Source organism: Salmo salar, chromosome 12, assembly GCF_965601325.2.
Source record: "Salmo salar chromosome 12, fSalSal1, whole genome shotgun sequence".
NCBI lineage: Eukaryota > Metazoa > Chordata > Actinopteri > Salmoniformes > Salmonidae > Salmo > Salmo salar.
In genome coordinates, this window is record NC_138302.1 from 55,262,144 (window position 1) to 55,286,537 (window position 24,394).

At 42.5% G+C, this 24,394-nt stretch overlaps 1 protein-coding gene and 2 long non-coding RNA genes across 3 annotated transcripts; 2 read left to right on the forward strand and 1 right to left on the reverse strand.

The window, feature by feature from the left end:
• Positions 1 to 3,497: 3,497 nt before the first annotated feature.
• On the reverse strand, positions 3,498 to 7,343 carry LOC123725599 (uncharacterized). The gene is made up of 3 exons (XR_006758141.2): positions 7,172 to 7,343; positions 6,826 to 6,866; positions 3,498 to 6,685 (listed from the first exon to the last, which is right to left on the reverse strand). It is a non-coding gene; the product is annotated as an uncharacterized LOC123725599 (long non-coding RNA).
• A 12,255-nt stretch (positions 7,344 to 19,598) lies between these two features.
• LOC145859334 (uncharacterized) lies at positions 19,599 to 20,203 on the forward strand. The gene is made up of 3 exons (XR_014379537.1): positions 19,599 to 19,752; positions 19,904 to 19,948; positions 20,143 to 20,203. It is a non-coding gene; the product is annotated as an uncharacterized LOC145859334 (long non-coding RNA).
• A 973-nt stretch (positions 20,204 to 21,176) lies between these two features.
• LOC145859585 (voltage-dependent calcium channel subunit alpha-2/delta-3-like) lies at positions 21,177 to 23,609 on the forward strand. The gene is made up of 4 exons (XM_082959560.1): positions 21,177 to 21,273; positions 21,401 to 21,518; positions 22,630 to 22,740; positions 23,381 to 23,609. The coding sequence occupies exons 1-4, from the start codon at positions 21,192 to 21,194 to the stop codon at positions 23,607 to 23,609; spliced, it is 540 nt and encodes a 179-aa protein (XP_082815686.1). The 5' UTR covers positions 21,177 to 21,191.
• Positions 23,610 to 24,394: the final 785 nt, after the last annotated feature.

Sequence of the window (24,394 nt, forward strand, 5' to 3'; positions counted from 1 at the left end):
CGGGAGAAGGTCGATTGCGCAGTCGTAGGGTCGATGCAGAGGGAGATATGTAGCACGGGCCTTATTGAAAACCTCCCGGAGGATCTGGTACTCCGCGGGAATGGCAGAGAGATCCGAGGCTTCTCCCAAGCCCGCAGGAAGACGTCCTGGGGTAGGCTGCGCCGATTTCAGACAATGCGCATGGCAGAAGAGGCTCCAATCTATGATAGAACCAGTAGCACAGGATTGTCCCTCTGGAGCCATGAAAACCCCAAAACCACAGGTACATGAGGGGATTCAATGAGCAGGAACTGCATAGACTCACTGTGATTACCTGACACTCTCAGGTTAATGGGAAACGTAGTGTGGGTGACTCTGCCAATAGAGCGCCCATCCAGCACTCTGACGTCCATGGGAATGGAGAGGGGTACGAGAACAGGGCTTCCGGGTTCCAGGCACTCTCAGCGTGCAAAAATCCACAGCGTAGTCTGCCACATGCCGGGAGTCCTGATGTAGTTGGAGCAGCTTATGAGCCGCCTCTCCCCCGGACAGCAAAGAATCGAACACTTTACGTACCTCTGCCACAAACTCCTCCAGACTGAGGCAAACGGTGGATTGTTGCTCCCACACCGCTGTATGCCAGGCGAGAGAACTCCCAGACATCAGTGTTATCAAGTATGCTATCCTCGAGCGATCCGAGGTAAATGAAGAATGCTGCAGCTCAAAGATGAGAGAACACTGGGAGAGAAATGCCCGGCAGGATCCTGGATTTCCAGAATAACGCTCCGGAGGAGGTAAGCAGGGTTCTCAGGAAGCCAGAGTAGATTGGGGAGAAGCGCCACTGGTCGCGGGGTAACTTACAGTCTGGGGGGTTACTGTAGTGGCGGGCTGCCTAGCAGACAATCCGCGAAATTGCTCCAGCAATGTATTGAAGGCACAGTCATGGTGTTCCGCCAAGGTCTGGAATCCTTCCATAAGACCTTGAAGTATCTCCTTGTGTCTTCCAATGGTGGCTCTTTGGGAGGAGACAGAGTTGCGGAGCTGGTCCGAGTCTGCTGGCTCAGTCATGGCCAGTTTGTACTATCAGGACTCAGGCTGAGACCCAGATGCAGACACAGGAAGCGGATAGTATGAGTCTCAGAGTTTATTAAGTATAAGGGACAGGCAAAAGGTAAGTCAAGGCAGGCAAAGGGTCGTAATCCAAATCAGAGTCAGGCAGGTACAGGACGGCAGGCAGGATCAGGGTCAGGACAGGTAGAAAGGTCACAACTGGGAAGACTGAGAAAAACAAAAACAAGAGCACAGGAAATGCGGGAACACGCTGGTAGGACTTAACGTGACAAGACGAATTGGCAACAGACAAACAGAAAGCGCAGGTATAAATACACAGGAGATAATGGGGACAAATGGGAGACACCTGGTGAGGGGTAGAGACAAGCACAAGACAGGTGGAACAGATCAGGGTGTGACAAAAAAGCATCTTCATTATTTATCACAGCAACAGTATTTTGATATCTTCCGCTTTACAGTATCTTAACTATTTACCATAAACCGTACAGTACTTGCAACTGGACACTGGTTGGTATGTATCAGTTTCTCCCAAACTCTGTCTCTCTCTCTGTGTGCGTGTGCGTGTGTGTGTGTGTGTGTGTGTGTGTGTGTGTGTGTGATCTGATTCATTCTGTTCAAATGAATCGAAGCTTTCATGAATCTGTCTGTTAGAAGATACCAAGAAGCTTTGCAAATATATTATGATTTTTTTCTTTGAACGTTTTTTTTCTTGAGGAACTAATAATGAAACAAGGGTATCAAGGGGCTCAATTTAATTTGTAGGGCTGAAGATCTGGGCTTCAGCAATGTTCCTTCCCACTGTTACGGATTTCCCTGCCTGTGAGTTTTATAACTTCATGCAGCTCACTCCACCCATCATCCCCCACTGTTGCCAGAGAGACTAAGCGATCACAAACTGTCTCCCCAAACTCCTAGTGACCTCTGCTACCAGGCAACCAATAGGTTGCTTGGGAGCAGGACACCTGACACTCGTTCTGCCTGCTCAGGTCAGAGCCTCCTCAGTCTCTCTCCAAGTAGACAAGAGTGATGGAGTGCGTGGACAGAAGTTAGTGATGTTGCTATTGAAACTTGTGCATTTACTGTTGTTCATTACTATTGCTAGTGGTTAATAGTAGTTGATGCTGTGTATTATACAGTCCTTTATTATTGCTCATGTGCTGTTACGCATTTATTCTCATGCTATTTTTATTAGTATATTCATTCATATTATTCTCTGTCCAGAACCACATTCATCTCATATATCCTCTGGAAATAAAGTGATTTAGTGTGTGGAACTCTGTGCAGTTGCCGCATTCCTCTGACTGGGAAAGGTGGGTTTTTCATGCTCAACAGTTTCCCGTGTGTATCAGGATTGATACAAAGAACATATAGCCAGCTTGACACAACTGTGGGAAACATTGGAGTCAACATGGGCCATCATCCCTGTGGAACACTTTTGACATCTTGTGGAGTCCATGCCCCAACGAATTCAGGCTGCTCTGAGGCCAAAAGGGGGTGCAACTCAATATTAGGAATGTTTTGTACACTCAGCTTATGATGTCACTCTTAGTCATAACAAAAAAACAGGTAGCTAAATAATGTGCCTTTAGTGAGAAGTGTCAAGTCTAGGCCTATTTATTTTATCTTTGGATTCTAAAATAATTGGAAATCGGCATCTACTGTATCATTGCAGAATAAATTCCTCACCTTTCCTGACTGTGATGGTTTCATACTTGCAAAATAGCTTATAGGCCCTCTACAGGATCGGTGTGCCGCCCCCCTCCGCAGGACGGTTGAGCTAACGTAGGCCAATGTGATTAGAATGAGGATGAAAGTAACAAGGTCTGTAAAATGTAGGTCTGTAAAATGCAAATCCAAATAAGCAATAGAGCTATAAGAGTCCAAGAAGATGGACATCATCACCAAGCTGTGTCCTCTGATGCATGCAAATTGAAGGCAGTTCTGGAATGCCTTGGCTGTGAACAGCATTGCTGAGGATGAGGAGTGATATGGAAGAGCACTGAAGAAGTTTTACTTAAAAATTAAATTGAAGTGATACTTAAAAATGAAGTGTAACTATTCAGCATTTTATCAATTGTAGCTAAATGTCATTTGTGTCGTCTTATGAATATGAAAATATAAATATGTCTAAAATGAATTCTTAAAGTTGTTGTCTATGTAAGTGTCATTTGAAAAATATATACAGTTGAAGTCAGAAGTTTACATACATCTTAGCCCAATGCATTTAAACTCAGTTTTTCACAATTCCTGACATTTAATCCTAGTAAAAATTAGGTCAGTTAGGATAACCACTTTATTTTAAGAATGTGAAATGTTAGAATAATGGTGGAGAGAAGGATTTATTTCAGCTTTTATTTCTTTCATCGCATTCCCAGTGGGTCAGAAGTTTACATACTGTAAGGGGTGCGTACTGGCGGCAGAGAAGTCAGACGCAGGAGAGCAAAAACTGTGTTTCCAACAGCGCAGTTTAATAATAAAAACCCACCGGAAAACAGAACAATCAATAATTGGGTACATAACACGATGCACACCAGACAGAACGTGCACAAGCACTTACAGAAAAAAATACCGGACAAGGACATGGGGGGAACAGAGTGTTAAATACACAACATGTAATTGATGGGATTGAAACCAGGTGTGTGGGAAGACAAGACAAAAGAAGACAAGGCCTTGGGGCCGACCCGGAGGGCGAGGTGCAGGGTGATCCGGACGAAGACGGTGGAACTCCTGCAGCATTAAAGGGTCCAACACGTCCTCGACCGGAACCCAGCACCTCTCCTCCGGACCGTACCCCTCCCACTCCACGAGATACTGAAGGCCTCTCGCCCGACGCCTCGAATCCAGTATGGAGCGAACGGAGTATGCCGGAGCCCCCTCGATGTCCAGAGGGGGCGGAGGAACCTCCCGCACCTCAGACTCCTGGAGTGCGCCAGCCATCACCGGCCTGAGGAGAGACGCATGGAACGAGGGGTTAATATGGTAATCGGGGGGAAGCTGTAACCTATAACAAACCTCGTTCACTCTCCTCAGGACTTTAAATGGCCTCACAAACTGCGGACCCAGCTTCCGGCAGGGCAGGTGGAGGGGCAGGTTTCAGGTCGAGAGCCAGACCCGGTCCCCAGGTGCGAACACCGGGTCCTCACTGCGGTGGCGGTCCACGTTCTCTTTTTGGCGCAGCACGGCCCGCTGAAGGTGAACACGGACAGCTTCCCATGTCTCCTCCGCGCACCTGAACCAGTCGTCCACCGCAGGAGCCTCGGTCTAACTCTGATGCCACGGTGCCAGAACCGGCTGGTACCCCAGTATGCACTGGAAGGGCGACAGGTTAGTGGAGGAGTGGCAAAGCGAGTTCTGTGACATCTCGGCCCACTCATAGTGCCCTGAGTTGGTACTGAAAGCCGTCTTCCACTCGTCTCCCTCCCAGATACGCACCAGGTTGTAAGCGCTCCTGAGATCTAGTTTGGTGAAGAAGCGCGCCCCGTACATTGACTGTGGCTATGACCGGTAGCGGGTAACTATACCTCACAGTGATCTGGTTCAGAACCCGATAGTCAATACACAGGTGCAGACCTCCCTCCTCCTTCTTCACAAAAAATAAACTTGAGGAGGCGGGTGAAGTGGATGACCGAATGTACCCCTGACGCAGGGATTCGGAGACATATGTTTCCATAGCCTCCGTCTCCGCCTGTGAGAGGGGATACACATGACTCCTGGGAAGTGCAGCGTCTACCAGGAGATTTATCGCGCAATGACCCCGTCGATGGGGTGGTAATTGAGTCGCCTTCTTTTTGGAGAAGGCGAGAGCCAATTGGCATATTCAGGGGGAATGCGCACGGTGGAGACCTGGTCTGGACTCTCCACCGTAGTAGCACCAATGGAAACCCCTAAACACCTCCCCGAGCACTCTCGCGACCACCCCGTGAGAGCCCTCTGTGGCCAAGAAACAGTGGTGTCATGACAAACTAACCAGGGTAGGCCTAGCACCACTGGAAATGCAGGGGAGTCAATAAGGAAGAGACTAATTCTCTCCTTGTGACCCCCCTGCGTCACAATGCCCAGAGGAGCGGTGGCTTCCCTGATCAACCCTGACCCTAATGGTCGACTATCTAAGGCATGAACAGGGAAAGGCACAGCCACGGGAACAATGGGGATCCCTAAACTATGGGCGAACGATCTATCTATAAAATTCCCAGACGCACCTGAATCAACGAGCGCCTTATGCTGGGAATGCGGGGAAAAATGCGGGGAAAAAGTGAGCTGGAACCCCCTCCAGTCTCCCTGCGCACCGCCCCTCCCAGCTCCATGGGTATCGGAGAGTACCCATGGGTATTGGGTGCAGGAGGATGGAACCAACAGACCCCGATCTGCTTTCCCGATGAGGCACGAGATGAGGGCGGACACCCTCTCACGGCCCAAAGGAGCCGGGTGGATGGTTGCCAGGTACAAGTCCAGCTGCAATACCTTGACTTTGATGTCCTTAAGCCATTTTGCCACAACTTTGGAAGTATGCTTGGGGTCAATGTCCATTTGGAAGATCCATTTGCGACCAAGCTTTAACTTCCTGACTGATGTCTTGAGATGTTGCTTCAATATATCCACCTAATTTTCCTGCCTCATGATGCCATCTATTTTGTGAAGTGCACCAGTCCCTCCTGCAGCAAAGCACCCCCACAACATGATTCTGCCACCCCCGTGCTTCACGGTTGGGATGGTGTTCTTTGGCTTGCAAGCCTCCCCCTTTTTCCTCCAAACATAACAATGGTCATTATGGCCAAGCAGTTTCATATTTTTCATAAAAAAACATGGAGAATTTCTGCATTTGTTTTTAGAAAATTCCACCTTGGATCTTAATGACTTAATTTAAATCAATTTAACTGTGCAGCTTTACAGTTAATGTCATGCAATTCTACTCATTTTGCCATGGGGCGGAGAGAAAGTTGCAATTATAAAGCTAATTTCCTGCAATTCTACACATTGTGCAATGGGATGGAGAGACATTTTAGACATTTTATAGATCATTTCCTGCAATTCTACACATTTTGCCATGACTTATGCCATGTTCATTTGATATCTGAGTGAGAGTGACTAACAAAATCAATTGGGGCCCCCTGTAGGTCAGGCCCCTGGGCAGTAATTCGCCCATTACTACAAGGCTTAGATTGCTAGGCAAGTTGGTCTCGCCAGCTATCTATAAAATGTTAGCTGATATGGGCTAATTGAGTGACTGTCTATGACTGACATAACAAGAGGAAAATTGCTGATGCGGAACCACATTTCGAAACTGCACGTTGTGTATGCTACTATCCTAAGTAACAGTATGTTGAGACCCCGACTGACTTCCCAACTTTTTTGGGGGGGAGGGGGGGCCTTTAGCGGCCGCTTATTTCACTTATGAATAGAAACGGCACTGCAGTAGATGATTTAGATACTTATTTACAGTAACATGATGTTTGATAAATAAAGGACATACTGCAAGAAAAAGTATTTCTGTGAGACACACATACACACACATACATAGCTACAGAAAGCCAGTGGTGTAGTGTCAGTGTGTCTGCAGAAGACTGTACAACCCATCCGGCTGGGCTGAGGTTGCTGGTCTGTCGAGGATTGGGCTGTATACGCGGTACATATCAGACTAGAGAAAAGAAACAGTTTAACTTCAGTCCTTTGATTCTACAGTACTGTAAATGTAATGTCATGTAAAAGGATGTAACATCAATCTAAAACTAAGAGTCGTTCACAATCACCAAACACAGTGGGTGATTCTGAACTTACATTCTCATTTTCAGATGACTTTCCATTTTCTTCAAAAGGACCTGTACAACACAGAGGGAGCCTGAGTGAGTGTTTGTGTGTGTGTGTGTGTGCACGTGTGGGTGTGGTTGTGTGTGTTACTTTGCTGTGCTTAATGTCACTTCTCCTGACTCATACCATCCTGCAGATTTACAGCTCTGTTCTCATGCTTTCAAGATACTCTAACACATTATCTTATGTATAATTTATATACATACATGCTTACTGATATGACTACATCAGACCAAAATCCAAGCCTAAACAACTTTGAGTCCTATAAAAAGCCCCACATGTTATGAATCTTTGGGATAGAGTTAAATAGACAAACCTGATAGTATAGATTTGGATGATACATAAGGGATCAGGCTGTAGATCCCTGCATCTTCATTTGCAGATACCTGCACAGGACCTGCATCTCACAGAGAGCGACAAAGCCATAAGTTAGAGGTTGTGTGTGTGGGGGGTGTCATGACGTTGGCCTCTTTGGGTACAGGAAGGACAGTTGACCCCCTCCCCTTTGTACCATCACCCAACTTACCTTCCCCCCAACCCAGGGTTGGAAAAAACCCTCTGAGGAGAATCTCCTACCCCATGTTTCATAGAGAGACAAAGGAAATTCTTCCAACTCATAGAATTGAAGAATCCAGCTACGAACTGATCCGCTGGTACCATTTTGTGATACTCAGAAGAGACAATATAGCCATATTACCATACAACTGTTCATATAATAGACTCAGTTTAAAACTTGCCTCATATGGGTGTATGGAATGTATTGATAAGGATAAAGCCTTTGTAAGACATTGAGATGCTATGTACTGATGTAATGTGATAGAATTGTATTTCTGTAACCAACTCTAACTCAGTCATAGGCACGCCCCAGGGACATATACAGGACCAGGCGTCATTTGACCAGCCTGTTCGATGTGCACTATAAAACACTCCCTGATTTACATTTCTCCAGACCAGGCCTACACTCCGTTGGCACATAGGTTCTACCTTCCAATTCCTCTACTGAAAGTGAACCATACCACGTGGTTAACTTTTAGACTATTGATACCGACAGAATAAGAACAAGTCTTTGATATTAATTATTAGTCTGCAGCTAAGTAAATTATATCATCGAACGCGAAGACCAACGAAACCACCATTCTATGACGACATTAATGAATGTCGCTCTGAAAGATCCATTCTAACCGAGAGAGAGAGAGAGAGAAAGCGGACAAAACTCCCCAACAGAACTACTCTCCAACAAGAATCAGAACGACACACTGAGCGTAAATATATATATTGATTGCAATTGTTCCCGAATGAGTGAGCCTTCAATTGTCAATTGTTAATGAACTCTGTGTAAACTTCTCAGCTGACCATTTACGACCCATTGTTCAACAGGCCGACCAGCCTGTTTAGCCCACAAGGGCACATTCCGATACCAATCCTTTGTTGACGATAATTACTGTTTGTATGTTTTTCTGTTAATTACTTAGTGTAGTAAATAAATGATTTTAAGACAATTGATGTATGGATGATTTTAGTAAAGACTGGGTTCGTGCAGATACAATTTACGACGTTTTGGAATGAGACTGGACTAGAGGTAAATACACCATTTAAACTTAGAAGATAATCGACCTATACTATAATAGAATATAATATTATAGTAAAGGAAAGTTATATTAGGAAAATTATAGCTTTGTAATCTGAATATTCTCCTTGGTGCCCCGACCTCCTAGTTAATTACAATTAAACGATTAATCAGTTTAATCGCGTGATAATAATTACAGGGAGCTAATTGATAAACATATCTTCAGTTTAATGGTACCCCCAAAGACACGACGGGGGGGGGGGGGTCAGAAGAAGTGAAAATAACAGGGCTTGATGTCACTTCATTCTTCTCCTCCTGACTCAAACCACCCTGGAGACCTACAGCTCTGTTCTCATACTCTTAAGATGCTTTGACTAATAGATTTTAAGTTAGTATGGTTGGCATTGAGTGACCAAGTGTTATTGTGCTGAGGGTCCAATATTCACGTCCCAGGTCAGGATGAAACTCACCTGAGGGCAAAAACGTGGACGGTACATAAGTGATGAGAGAATAGATCCCAGCATCCCTTGAATCCAACATGGCTGCACTGCTCATAGGTCCCATCACCAAATCACCTACAACAGAAAATAAATAAAAATTAAATTAGAATTTGTGTTTGTACATGCATGTGTGTAGTTGTGTTAGTAGTGTGTGCAGTGTTTGATGTATTTTGTTTGGAACATACATTGGCTGTGATCATCCTGTCTGGCTGTAGGTCTGTACAACATAAAAGTATAAGAAGGTTGTGGTAAGAACATCTCATCATGGACAATACAGAACTAAAGGTTGATCCAATCTGCATCATATTCACAAGGGAATTCTTACCTCTGAGAATTGGTTTTCTCTGAAAAACAAATTAGGCTACATGAATGATATTGAATATAGCCTACAATACACAATATCACCAAAAGGAGTTGAAAGATTAACCCATGTCAAAGGCACTTACATTAATATGAGAAAGAAAATGTTTGCAAATGATTTGTTATGCAGAATCAGAAGTACTCACTGGTCCTCCTGCAGAGATAGACAGCTGTCAATCCCATCAGGAACACGCCCACTCCAGAAGCCATACCCACTGCTGCCTGCCATAATTGCACCGCTGTTTGGTGACATGATGACATCAGGAGAGGTCATTATCTCTTAATCCAAATGTAAATACTTCAATGGTAGACAGGTGTTAGAATACCACATTATTATTAGTCTTGGTAAACGTTTCCTTTTTCATATATGTGAGAAAAGACAGCTAGTCAGCTAAGCGTTTTACATTTGAGTCTGTGAAGGAAAATGTTGTTTGTGCTTTTCTAATAACCAATTCGACTGGGTTCATGTAAATGACTGATTGATCGTGACTGGGAGGAATCCTCACTATCAGTATAAGCAATTTGGCAGTACGCCAAGAACATTGTTTTGAAAACCGAAAGGCTGTGTATCAGTTTCAAAGTCTCAGCTTGAAGAGAAGAAGCCTCGTGAGGTATTGGTTGGTCACATGCATGAACCAAACGTTAATGATAAATTAATTATAAATAAAGAATAAGCTAAATCTTGCAAATATAGCTTGTCTATTTAAGCACTATATAAGAGAACTAATGGGACTTCTCCGGCGGAGCTCCCGACCGATGTTTACTATGGTACATTAAGTTTGTTGGAACCTCTCCAGCTTGTTGATAATAAAGAATGATTAATTTAATATTGACTTCAGGTGTCACTGATGGAAATTTCCACGACTAGTCATTTAGCAGAGGCTCTTATCCAGAGTGACTTACATTAGTGCATTCCTCTTAAGATAGCTTGGTGAGGCAACAACATATCACAATCACAACAAGTACATTTTCCCTCAACAAAGTAGTTATCAGCAAAGTCAGTTCTAGAAGGAAAAGACAAGTGTATTTTTGCTGTGGGATTACTAAATAAGGATACTTACCCAAAACTCTTTTTGGACTGTTTGAATTCACAACGCTTTCTGTGGAGCTTTGACCTCCTGTGCACATACAAGATAGAGACGGTTTGTTAACAGTTAACACACATCACAACTTAGTCAACACCAATAAACAAAAATTGTGTGGTCATACTCACTTTCAGTTGGACTCTTTGGGGTGTCAGTTGTCAAGGTAGGACTAACAGTCAAATCTGGTGCAAAGCAAAGTCATTGGATCTGGTTATACAATAAGGTATCTTAATGGGATGATTTAATCAATCCAATATCAACCTCTTTTCTAGTAATTAGGCACATTTGTGATGAAAAAAAGAATAGAAATACCTGGGTAAGATAATATAAGTCAATTATTTTACTAACTAAAGATTACCAACACACCTGATGTAGGATTCACTGCTGTGCTGGGGGCCAAAGGAGAGGTCAAACCAGGTGAGAAGAGATGAGAAGAGAAATGTAAATTTGTTTCAAATAAAATAAAATAAAATGGTTTTGTCACATGCGCCGAATACAACAGGTGTTACAATACAACCTTACCATGAAACACTTACTTTCAACAATGCCGTTTTATTAAGTAAGTAAGTAAACAAATACAATTTTAAAAAGTAACACAATAAAATAACAATAACGAGGCTATATATAGGAGGTCATTCAGGTAATATGTATATGTAGGAAGATGAAAAGTGACTATACATAGGGAATAAACAGCGAGCAGCAGCAGAATAAAAAGGAGGTCAATGCAAATAGTCTGGTTAGTCATTTCATTAACTGTTTAGCAGTCTTATGGCTCGGGGGTAGAAGCTGTTAAGGAGCCTTTTGAACCTAAACTTAGCAATCCTGTACCACTTGCCATGCAGTAGCAGAGAGAACAGTTTATGACTTGGGTGGCTGGAGTCTTTGACAATTTTTAGGGCCTTCCTCTGACCCCACCTGGTATAGATGTCCTGGATGGCAGGAAGCTTGTCCCCAATGATGTACTGGGCCGTACACAGTACCCTCTGAAGTCGGATGCCGAGCAGTTGCCATACCAAGTGGTGATGCAATCAGTCAGGATGCTCTCGATGGTGCAGCTGTATAACTTTTGAGGATCTGATGACCCATGCCAAATCTTTTCAGTCTCCTGAGAGGGGATAGGCATTGTCATGCCTTCTTCACGACTGTCTTGGTGTGTTTGGACCATGTTAGTTTGTTAGTGATGCGGACATCAAGGAAGTTGAAGCTCTCAAACCCGCTCCACTACAGCCCCGTCTATGTGAATGGGGGGCGTGCTGAGGGAACGCTTGTTGTCCTGGCATCACACTGCCAGGTATCTGACCTCCTCTCTATGGGCTGTCTCATCATTGTCGGTGATCAGGCCTACCACCATTGTGTCGTCGGCAAATTGAATGATGGTGTTGGAGACGTGCATGATCACGCAGTCATGGGTGAACAGGTAGTACACAAGGAGACTTAACACGCACCTCTGATGGGCCCCTGTGTTGAGGATCAATGAGGCAGATTTTGTTGTTGCCTACCCTTACAACCTGGGGGCGGCCCGTCAGGAATTCCAGGATCCAGTTGAAGAGGGAGGATTTTAGGCCCTGGGTACTTAGCTTAGAGATGAGCTTTAAGGGGAACTATGGTGTTGAACGCTGAGCTTTAGTCAACAAACAGCATTCTCATGTAGGTGTTCCTTTTGTTCTGTTGGGAAAAGGCAGTGTGGAGACCAATAGCGATTGCATCATTTGTGGATCTGCTGGGGCGGTATGTGAATTGTAGTGGGTTCTAGAGTTTCTGGGATTATGGTGTTGATGTGAGCCATGACCAACCTTTGAAAGCGCTTCATGGCTACAGATGTGAGTGCTACGAGCCAGTAGTCATTTAGGCAGGTTGCCTTGGCGTTCTTGGGCACAGGGACTATGGGGGTCTGCTTGAAACATGTCGGTATTACAGACTCAGTCAGGGAGAGATTGAAAATGTCCGTGAAGACACTTGCCAGTTGGTCAGTGCATGCTCTCAGTATGTGTCCTGGTAATCTGTCTGGCCCTGCAGCCTTGTGAATGTTGACCTGTTTAAAGGTCTTACTCACATCGGCTAAGAAGAGCGTGATCTCACAGTCGTACGAAACAGCTGGTGATCTCATGCATGGTTTAGCGTTGCTTGCCTTGATGCAAGCATAGAAGGCATTTAGCTCGTTTGGTAGGCTTTCGTCACTGGGCAGCTCACGGTTGGGTTTCCCTTTGTAATCCATAATAGTTTGCAAGCCTTGCCACATCCGACGAGCATCAGAGCCAGTGTAGTAGGATTCAATCTTAGCCCTGTATTAATGCTTTGCCTGTCTGATCGTTCGTCTGAGGGCATAGCAGGATTTCTTATAAGCATCTGGATAAGTGTCCCTCTACTTGAAAGCGGCAGCTCTATTACAGGATGTTGCCTGTAATCCATGGATTCTGGTTGGCATATGTACGTACAGATGACGTCGGTGATTGATGTGGTATACTCCTCAATGCCATCGGATGAATCCCAAAACATATTCCAGTCTGTGCTATCAAAACAGTCCTGTAGCTTAGCAAGCGTGTCATCTGACCACATCCGTAATGAGCGAGTCACTGGTAAGTCCTGCTTGAGTTTTTGCTTGTTAGCAGGAATCAGGAGGATAGAATTATGGTCAGATTTGCCAAATGGAGGGCGAGGGAGTGATTTGTACACATCTCTGTTTGTGGAGTGAAGGTGGTCTAGAGATTATTTTCTCTGGTTGCACATTTCACATCCTGGTAGAAATGAGGTAAAATGGATTTAAGTTTTCCTGCATTAAAGTCCCCAGCCACTAGGAACGCCGCTTCTGGATGAGCATTCCCTTGTTTGCTTATGGCCTTATACAGCTCGTTGAGTGAGGTCTTAGTGCCTGCATCGGTTTGTGGTGGTAAATAGACAGCTGCAAAAAATATAGATAAACTCTCTTGGTAAATAGTGTGGTCTACAGCTTATCATGAGATATTCTACCTCAGGCGAGCAAAACCTCTAGACTTCCTTAATATTAGAGATTGTGCACCAGTTGTTATTGACAAATAGACACAGACCACCACCCTTCTTCTTACTGGAGGTTTATTGTTCTGTCTTGCCGATGCAGGGAAAACCCAGCCAACTGTATATGATCCATGTCCTCGTTCAGCCATGACTCGGTGAAACATAAGATACGGATGGTAAAGCAGGATTATCCACTTGCAGACGAATTCTCACCAGGCATCAGGATCTGCGGCCCCTGTATCGGCGTCTCCTCTTCATGCGAATGACGGGGCTTTGGGCCTGGTCTGTGAAGAGACGTAAATCTTTCTCCTTCAATTCATTAAAGAAAAAATCTTCGCCCAGCGAGGAATCGCTGTTCTGATGTCCAGAAGCTCTTTTCGGTCATAAGAGACGGTGGCAGAAACATTATGTACAAAACAAATTACAAACAACGCAAAAAAACATCCAGAATAGCACAATTGGTTAGGAACCCATAAAACGGCAGCCATCCCCTCCGGCACCATTCATATTTAACACAGGTAGAACAATTTAGCGTACAAGCAGCCATGAATAAGTCTATGAGTAAACCTGTTGGAGCTTTAGTGAATTAGAGTGAACTAACAATGCAATTGCAAAGTAAGGGATACTTACTAGTTGGTCTCACTGTGATGTCAGGGGTCAAAGTAGAAGTAACAGTCGAAACTGCTGGAAAGTAATACAAGTGAATTATGTATCTGATTACACAAGAAGAAAGGTATTCATTATTTCTGATAGAGAACAACACAACTCAGTCAGTAGAAAGATGAAATGTTCACAATTTCATAATTTGGCATATTATTATTAAAACCCAGACCCTTAAAAGCTTATGGTGTACCATGGGATACCCCGTTAACATCCCACATAATGCTTACATGGATATTCCCTTCATTAACTTCTAGAATAGTCTCTGCCACTTATGATTGCCTGCTGTCTGTTAAATGCTCTACATTGGGTGTCACTCTAGTATGGAACCGTGAAATGCAGGGCTGGGGCACGACCTGAACTGGGATACCGTTTGGGAAAATGTATTTTTTACCTCTAAAAACCCAGCACACCAGCTTACACATTATAAGCTTATACATTGAAGTTATGCAACCACATTTAGACATTTTAAGATGAAGCTGATTCCTACTCCAATATGTGACAGATGTCATATGAATACTGTTGGAACACTAATGTTTTGGGAATGTCCTGTGGTGTCCCAGTTCTGGTCACATGTTTCAGATTTCCTTACAAACATGTGTTTCCCTGTGAAGATCCACCTTTATTTTTGTTGAATGATAACTCTTCATTTGTACTGCAACTGGTTCAGAAAATAATCATTTATGTGGCAGCAAAAAAGTTTATTCTTAGTGGATTACCCCTACAATCCTCTTGCCTCAAACATGGTTATTACATTTTCAAGATATTGGTCGTATAGAGCGATCAGTGGCCATGATAAACAAAGCTCTGGCAAATACTATTGAGGCATGGGATGTATTAACCAAAACTCTATCAGATATCAACACCTCTTGAACAAGCAATGGACCTACATGGTAAGGGAGTTGGGGGACGACATTTTATCTTCTGAGAATAATATAGAATATTTTTAATTGTAAACTTCACTTCCTTCCTGTAAATGTCTCATTTGTCTGAGAAAAGAAAGTCAGCTAGAGATGGATGCTTAACCAGAACGCTTTCTGTGGAGCTTTGACCTCCTGGGCACACGCAAGAGAGAGACTGTTTAATAACAGTTAACACACAACACAACTTATTACGCCACTAAACTAAAATCATGTGGCCACTTTGGGGTGTCAGTTGTCAAAGTAGAACTAGTAGTCGAACCTGGTGCAAAGCAAAGTCATTGGATCTGATTATACAAAAATGAAGGTATTTAAATAGGTTTATTTAATTAACGAGATATAAACCTATTTTTTTTAATAAGGGGAAATTGAGAGTAAAAACCTGGGTAAAATAAATCTAGTCTATTTGTTTAGGTCCTATCTGCTAACTACAGAAAGATGACTAACACACCTGATGTAGGATTCACTGCTGTACTGGAGGTCAAAGGAGAGGTCAAACCTGGTGAGAAGAGATTACACAAGAACACACGTAAATTAATTTAAGATCTAAGGTCATTCAAATAGCAGAAAGAGAGAAGTACACGACACATTACCTACATATCAGATGGACTGAAAGTACACAAATCTGGACTGAAATTACAAGCAGCAATGAATGGGTCAATTCATAAGTTGGATGGAGCTTTAGTGAATTAATGTGAACAAAAATATACATGTAGGTTAAAATTAGTGGATCTACTTACTGGAAGTTGCTGTCACTGTGGTGTCTGGGGTCAAAGTAGAAGTAACAGTTGAAACCAGTGGGAAGCAATATGATTACACAAGAATAAGGTATTACATAATGTTGGTCTCTTAATTTTACAGGCCCATATTCTAAACCATTGACTGTACAATTTGTATTTGCAGAGATGGTCATTTAGAGGCCCAACACACCTTCTGTAGGACTCACTGTCTTGCTGGGAGGCAAAGTAGATCTAGGACCTGGAGTCATACCCACTGAGAAAACACATATTAATGAAATTAGCATTTTATTAAAGATCGTATTAATGATTATCATGTTGTTGTTGGCCTTTTTAAATTCCTTTATGACTTGTCTTTTCAAAGTGGGCAAAGTAAGACTATAAAAATCACTACGGACAGATTGCTTCTAGTCCTGGTAGATTATATTTCTCCTCATTATAGAGATGATAAGACCAATTCATAATGTGATAAAGTCTTTCAGGACAGATAAGGTGTTGATTGTTGTTGACAGTTTCCTAGAATGAAGTCACCATGTTATCTAACAGCAGAAGTATAACAGCGCATAGATATGATCTAAACACTGAACCAGTTCAACAAAGAATTTAAACTACACAACCTGGGACTCAACACCAGATCAGCCTGGGATCTGGCCCAGAATAAGGCTGTGTGGAGATCCATATGTCAAAGTGCTATGCTCCAAGGAGCGAGCGAAAGTGAGTGAGTGATTGAGTTAGTGGTGGAGGGAGGGTCAGAATTAATATAGTCATTTTAAACAAATCAAAGGGTAGTCAGATCATGAAGACCTGCAGCACTGATAGATTCTTAATGTATAGATAATGACTCACCTGTAAAGTTGTACCCATCACTGCGTGGAGAGAGAGAGTTTGGTCCTGAGCTCACTCTGTAATCACAGCTCACCTCCCTACTCCTCACTGACTGTAGACTTCTAAAAAGATCATTCTCCTCCACAGAGAATTGACAGAACCAGCATTTGGAATCTGTGTGTTTCGTCTTCCAGATGTGTGCTTTTATAAGATGCTTACTCTGCTCTCCAACATACAGGTTACAGGTGGTGTCATAACTGACAGAGCCAGGAATTAAACAGGTGATGATGAAGTTCTCTTTCAGACTGACTGTAATATTTGGTTTCTGACCTGTTGGGAGAGGACAACGACTTAATGAAGTACAAGGCACACTATTCTGCATATAAAAATATACTGTAGAGCCTACAGTCTTTCACAATGCAAGTTCAAATCATGATGGTCATAAACATGACATGGACTTGTGATTTGTTTAACTATTTTGAATTAACTTGGACTGTGATTTAAAAACATTAATTAAAATTAATTGATTTGTTCAAAATAAGTTAGCTATAAATTAAGTATTTGTCCAATGGGCACAGACGTCAGTTCCACACCTAGTGTTGATTTACATTTCATTGAGTTGTCAGATAATGTGAATTCAAAGTGAAATCAACAACATTTCAGCCATGTCATTAGATTTAGGTTCAAGTTGGGTGAAAAAAAGACCAACATTCCCAAAATTATTTAGGCAAATCCAATACATTTTCCACATTGATTTAATGTCATCAGAAGAAAAACTATTTTTTGTTGAAAAGACAGTTTTTGCCCATACTAACAAGTCTGCACTTAAAAAATGTACATATAATACATATTTCTGTATTTTTATGGAAGTATCTTACCTATAATAATGTATTTATCACTGCGGGGAGACAGAGAGTGTGATCCTGTGTTCACTCTATAGTCACAGCTCACATCTCTCTCCAACTGCAGATGCCTGAACAGATCATTCTTGGTAACATTGAAGGTACAGAATAGTTTGGATAATGCTGTGTTAAATGTCCTGACCCAAGCCTCTTTGTAGGCCTGAGTCTGGTCTCCAGTGTACAGGTTACAGCTATGACCATCACTGACAGACTCAGGAAGTACACAAATAATGGTGATGTCATGAGAAGATTCGTCATTGACACTAATGTCTGGTTTCTGCAGTTCCCCTGTGAGGAGAACACATCAATAACTGTCCATACTGTAGGTTCATGAGAAAACAAACCTCTTTCTGTACTAGATAAATAAAAGAGTAAGAAACAAATCGTTTGTATATGTTAACTTGACATTACATATTCCAATCTGATTCCAGTGAGCCAATCAGATCAGTGTATTCATAAAAATAATACTATTTTACCAAGAATAGTGATAGGCGCAGGATGACTGTGCGTCGATGGATAGTGAGTCTCTACTGTGTAATGACATCTCAGTTTGATGTCAGACGCAGAGACGTGACTTCAACAAAAAGAAGGACACTGTAATCGGTGTTCTTCTTTCAACTCTCCCCGGGACCGTACAAACAAAGGCCAGGGTAATGGCTATCAAAAAAATAATATAAATAAATAAAATAACAGTTGGTGCTAAACCTATAACAGGGAATCCTACTGTCCTGGAATTCATCATAGTCTCTGGCTCATAACCACTCTCCCCCCTCTGCCCCTTCAGGGAGCACAAACAATAACCAGTCAATTGGCCTCAGGTGAGCTCATCAGTAGTGGCTGTACTGTGGCCCACCTCCAGCAGAGGGCGGAGTCGGACCACTTGACCCGGCTGATCCCTCACACACCCTAAAGCCAAAGATTTGTTGCCAGCTGAGATCACGCGGTAATCTTGCATGGCGACTACTACGGAGTATGGGGACAAGGGAGTGACTTCTGGAAAATGTGGATTTAAACGTTTATTTTTACCACAGTTCACACATTTTATAGCCCGTACCGATCGGTAAGGCATTCCGTATTATAGATTTGTCTTGTGACTGGAAAGGTTTCACGGAAATAGGTCAATCAGAGGGGCTGATTAATATGTTTTCGGGGTACGGGATGTCACCTGCACTGACAGGAGACTAGATTAATGTGTACAAGTCTCACTGAGCGAAGAGGCTAACTACACCCTATATCAGAGACACAGATACACCGAATCGTCATGGTAAAACCTATCAGAGACACACTGAATCGCCATGACAACCCACAGAGATACAGTACACAGGGTTAACTAAAGATATCTATTGAGTGGGGTGTGGGGGTGGAAAATAGGCTACAGATGAAATTCAACCACAAGTTAGGGAGAGTGAGCTATTGTATATTAGAGAAGCTGGGTTGTTGTACAGCTCATCTCTCTCACTGCTGTCTGTAATTAATGTGCCCCACTTTCTTCCCACTGAGGGAAAGAGAGGATCAGGATCTCACTGTTGTTCCCTGTTGTCTACCAGCCTCTACCTTCCTCTAACTGCTGTCATCACTTAGTCTGTTGTAAAATATCCCTCCTTTACTGTCACCTCCCCTGTTTAATACTATAACCTCCTCCAACAATCCCTGTCCCCAGAGGTTCTGTAGTGCTAGTACCAGAACAGGTTTTTATTTCATAAGAACACATCCCTCTCTCTGTGTCAGAATCACTTCTAACATCCTGGTTGTAGACTACTGATGGGATTCCATCACTGAGTGTAGTGCTGTGGGTTGCTATTGCCAGCTGAAGGCTGTGGGTATGGTGCCATCTTTTGGCTAGAAAATGATTATTCCCTTTTGTTTCTGTGACTTGGTTTTCCAGCTGTGATTATGCTGAGGTGCTGAGGGTGGAATGGAATATATAGTGTATTTTATAAGATCTATTGAAATAGTAGGAATTGTTATTTTCCATTTACACAGCATTTGTTGATTGAGGCTAATGTTCAGGAAATGAGAATAAGAGCGTGGTTTTGGCCAGCACTGCCATACAACTGCTGGATGACAGGAAGTCACCTATTGTTGCTTGTAAGCTCCCTGAAAAGCCCCTAACTTCTCCCTTAACTTCTCCCTAACATAGAGAGCTACTGTACCTGTTATAGGCTTGTAACTATAAATCCCCCTCTGAAGACATGTGAAGAAACTCTTTAATACATGTTTAATTCCTCTTCTAGATGAACAGTGTGCTGACTGTGTTCTGTTTGTGTTTTTGTTAAAACCCACTATAGCCGTTGGGATTCAGATGAAGCTGGATTTCTTTCAGAGGAAGTTCTGGACCGCTAGTAGACAGGTAGACACACACACACACACACACACACACACACACACACACACACACACACACACACACACACACACACACACACACACAATATCCAGTGCTGTGAGACATGCTTTATGGATTATTCTAATAATTTATTCATCTTATTGATTCGATCCAGTGTGCTGCTCTGGATGGGAAGTGCACCATTAGCTGTGATAATGAGGTAAGACCAGACAGTAGGTGTCTGTCACTGACTCATGCTACTTCCTGTTTCTTAGCCCGTTGTCCGTGTCTCAGCTTTTCTACTTCCTGTCTGTACTGTCTGCGACCTTTCTCTGTTTCCTCTCAGTATTGAATTATTAAATGATGTCATGCTTTGAAGATCTGAATTAATGTTCCTTTCTTTCTATCTAACAGGACATTAAGTGTTACCTTATAGACAACAACGGATTTATTCTGGTCAGAGGACTACTCTCAGGTACCATTAATAATATACTAAATATGTGTGCGTATTGTCCTGTAGCTCCCCTGGTTCTTAGTATTTGCCTTTAAATAAACATCTTCTTCCTCAGACGGGGCTGTTCTTTGGAGAGGTGGAGAGTGCTGTTATGAACAAGCTGCTTCTCATGGGCTCCTTCAAAAGGTTAGAGGAGAAATCATGTTACAGTCATTACCCTGAACACACACACACACACACACACACACACACACACACACACACACACACACACACACACACACACACACACACACACACACACACACACACACACACACACACACACACACACACACACACACACACAATGAATGGTCTATTTTCTCTTCTCTCTAGGATCACTCTGTATGACTACCAGGCTCTCTGTAGAGAGTATGCTGGCAGCAGTGACAGCGCACGCTCTTTATCACATGTAAGTACTGCCCCTAAATATTATCACATGTAAGTACTTCCCCTAAATATTTTCACATGTAAGTACTGCCCCTAAATATTATCACATGTAAGTACTGCCCCTAAATATTGTCAAATGTAAGTACTGTCCCTAAATATTGTCACATGTACGTACTGTCCCTAAATATTATCACATGTACGAACTGTCCCTAAATATTATCACATGTAAGTACTGTCCCTAAATATTTTCACATGTAAGTACTGTCCCTAAATATTTTCACATGTAAGTACTGTCCCTAAATATTTTCACATGTAAGTACTGTCCCTAAATATTTTCACATGTAAGTACTGTCCCTAAATAGTATCACGTGTACGTACTGTCCCGAAACTACTCATCAGACTTACATACATCCAGTCAATACTAATTATTTAATGTCTTCTCTCCCAGCCCTTCTCCATAGTGAAATGGCTCCTGACCAAACTTGTCATGTGAGAATAATAAAATAATCACCTTGATACGATAAAATGAGATGCACTGATTATCAACCACAGTACATATTATTGTATTATTATATCAATGTATGTTTGTGTTTTCCTCATCAGTTTCCTGCTGGAGTTCAACCTTTACAGCTGGTGGCATGTTGATCTCTCAGTCAAAGGTCAGTGTGTGCAAGAATATACCTTGAGGTGTGTGTGTGTGTGTGTGTGAGTGCTTGTACACATGCATGTGTGTGTGTGAGTCTTTCGTGTCTTTATTATGTTAAGATTTACATGTCCCATTTCCAGCCCAAAAGTCGAGGGGTAAGACCATGATGGTGCCATGTGACACGGAGTACCCTGCCTTCGTCTCTGAGCGTACCATCAAAGAGACCACGGGAAACATCGACTGTGAGGGCTGTGCCAGGTACTTGTAACACAGTTCCCTTACCTGTGTATTAGGCACCGATAAACTCACTTAACCTGTGTGTTGATGGTGTATACACAATACAGGGTAATTTCATGCGTTAGTTCTGGGATAGACGCCCCGCTAGCGGGACAACTTACGGTGAAACTGGAGGACGCGCAATTCAAATAAATAATCATAAACATTATGGATATTAAACATTTAGGTACATACAAGCGTCTTATATCAGTTGAAAGCTTAAATTCTTGTTAATCTAACTGCACTGTCCGATTTACAGTAGGCTTTACAGCGAAAGCATGCCATGTGATTGTTTGAGGACGACGTCCCACATCAAAATATTTTGCCACCGGCACAGGTTTCATAAATTCACAAATAGCGATTAAATATTCACGTACTTTTTGAAAATCTTCCTCTGATTTGTCATCCAAAAGGTCCCAGCTATAACATGTAGTGTCGTCTTGTTAGATAAAATCCTTCTTTATATCCCAAAAAGTATTTTTAGTTGGCGCCATCGATTTGAGTAATCCACTCGTTCAACATGCCAAGATAGGAATCCAAAAATCTACCCCTAAACTTTGTTTCAACAAGTCAAAATAAGTTTCTATTTAATCCTCAGATACCCTAAAATCGAATTAAATTATACACGAATTTCCAAGTCTGTGTCCCTGTAGTAAAACTCATTATTCTTACTCGTTTTGGAAGAAACAAGCCTGAAACCTTGAACAAAGACTACTGACACCCAGTAGAAGCCATAGGAATTGCATACTGGGAGCTAGATTTCATTATTTCCCTATACGTTCCATTTTAATAGCATGGGCTCTCTCAAAAAAAAACATTGTTTTTTCTATGGATTTTCTCCTACCATATCTATTGTGTTAGTCTCCTACATTATTTAATCATTTCTACAAACTTCAAAGTGTCTTCTTTCCAATGGTACCAATTATATGCATATCCTGGCTTCAGGGCCTGAACAACAGGCAGTTTACTTTGGGCACGTCAGTCAGATAGGAAGTGGAGAAAATAGGGGCCTAGCCTTATGTTAAAAGCATCAACTGAATCAACTCAACTCTCTCTCTCTCTTTCTTTCTCCTTCAACTCAACTCTCCCTCAGATCTTTTGTAATTCAGCAGATTCCCAGCAGTAATCTCTTCATGGTTGTCGTGGACAACAAGTGTGACTGCAGCTCTGCCCCCCTGGTTTCCATGGATCCCATCGAGATTATGTATATCCTTTACTAACCCTCAATAAGTTTGAGTGTATTTTTAGTACAAAGCTTTTGTGAGTGTTTTTTAGTATAAATGTTTTGTAAGTAGATGGGTTTTGTAAGTTAACTGTAAGTGAACTCTGAACTTAGACTTTAGTGTTCTGAGAGCGTGAATAGCTTCTTCATTGTCAAAGGTATTAATACATGTCTCATACATGTAGGTATTTAGGAAGCGTGCATTACTGTTTGGTTGTCTCATCATGCTAGAATGATGTTGCAGAAACGGTCACCACAGTATCAGTTAAATGTATCTGAGGTGTCTGAGGTGTGGTTCATCATCAGTATTTCTATAACCCCTTTGCACACAATGAGTCTCTGAAATGTGATAGGCTGAAGTTTCAGAAAGACAGAAAGTGGCCAGAATCGTGTCATCCTTTTCACCCCGAGGTACGCAGTGTGTAGATATGTGTGCGTCGGCGTCACAATTCTGTGATTACACGGAAAGTACATGAACGCCTGTTTATGAGTGTATATTAACATGACATTAAGCATTTTTGTGACCATCTGTATATTGTCTGAAGCATATAGATATATAGTGTATGTATTAATTCATTTCTATGGTCTGAAACTCCTGTGATGCCCCATGTGTCTGATGCAGGAGAATGCCATGGAGTGTGGAGGAGCAGCAGGCCTCTCTGCCCCCCTTACAGCAGCACTGCTCCCCCTACTGGCCACTCTCATTAGCAGGTGACCACACCGTCCTTGAGGCCCACCGTCCTGGACCCAACAATGGACCTAACACTGGAGAGATTGATAGACAGGCGCACCATCAAATGCTGACAACGCACAGGGAGCCTCGCCAACAAGAAGTACTTGCTCACAACTAACTGAGTTGCTTATTACCAACAGAGTGATGTACCAATTGTAAAGCATCTCCCTGACCAGCAGAGAAATAAGAAATTAGACATTGTTCAAGAGAAACAGAACAATATTCCAAGGGGAAAACAATATGGACATTAGACCGAACAAATATACCTGCGAGCAGCAATGAACGGGTTTCACAGGATGACAGAAAGGACACAAGATCAGTTGGATAACAAAGCCAGCCCTCTGTGATGTAAGAACTATCTTCCTTTATGTGCAGTCAATGAAAGCATTACCATGTTGATTTAAATTTCAGTTGGTTCACTCCACATTAGCGTTCCTAAATACTTCAATACACTCTCACAGCTGTAGTACGCTGACTGCAAGCGGCAGGACAGGATTTTACAGAATAAAATATCCACTTTTCCCTAACATGGGCAACAATATGTGATTATACAGATATACTAATCACAATATTTGACATAATTTATTTGCATGAGACAAAGTCCACTTGATCAATAGTTATTGCTCTAGTATCATATGGTGGCACTGGTGACGATGAGATCTATAGTGCCACCATTTGGTCTGGTGCAGCCATCTAAGGTTGCAGTGACTTCATATTCACATAGCTTCTATGGACATACATAAGGTTTACATACCACATTTCATTGCCCCTTGTCCATCGGCTCAGTTCTTGTAGCCAGTTGCCCATGGTGGAATTATCTGCAGGGCTTGACATTAACTCTTTCTGCCACTTGTCCTTCATACAAGTAAGACAGATTTTTTACTTGTCCGAACGGTTAAGGAG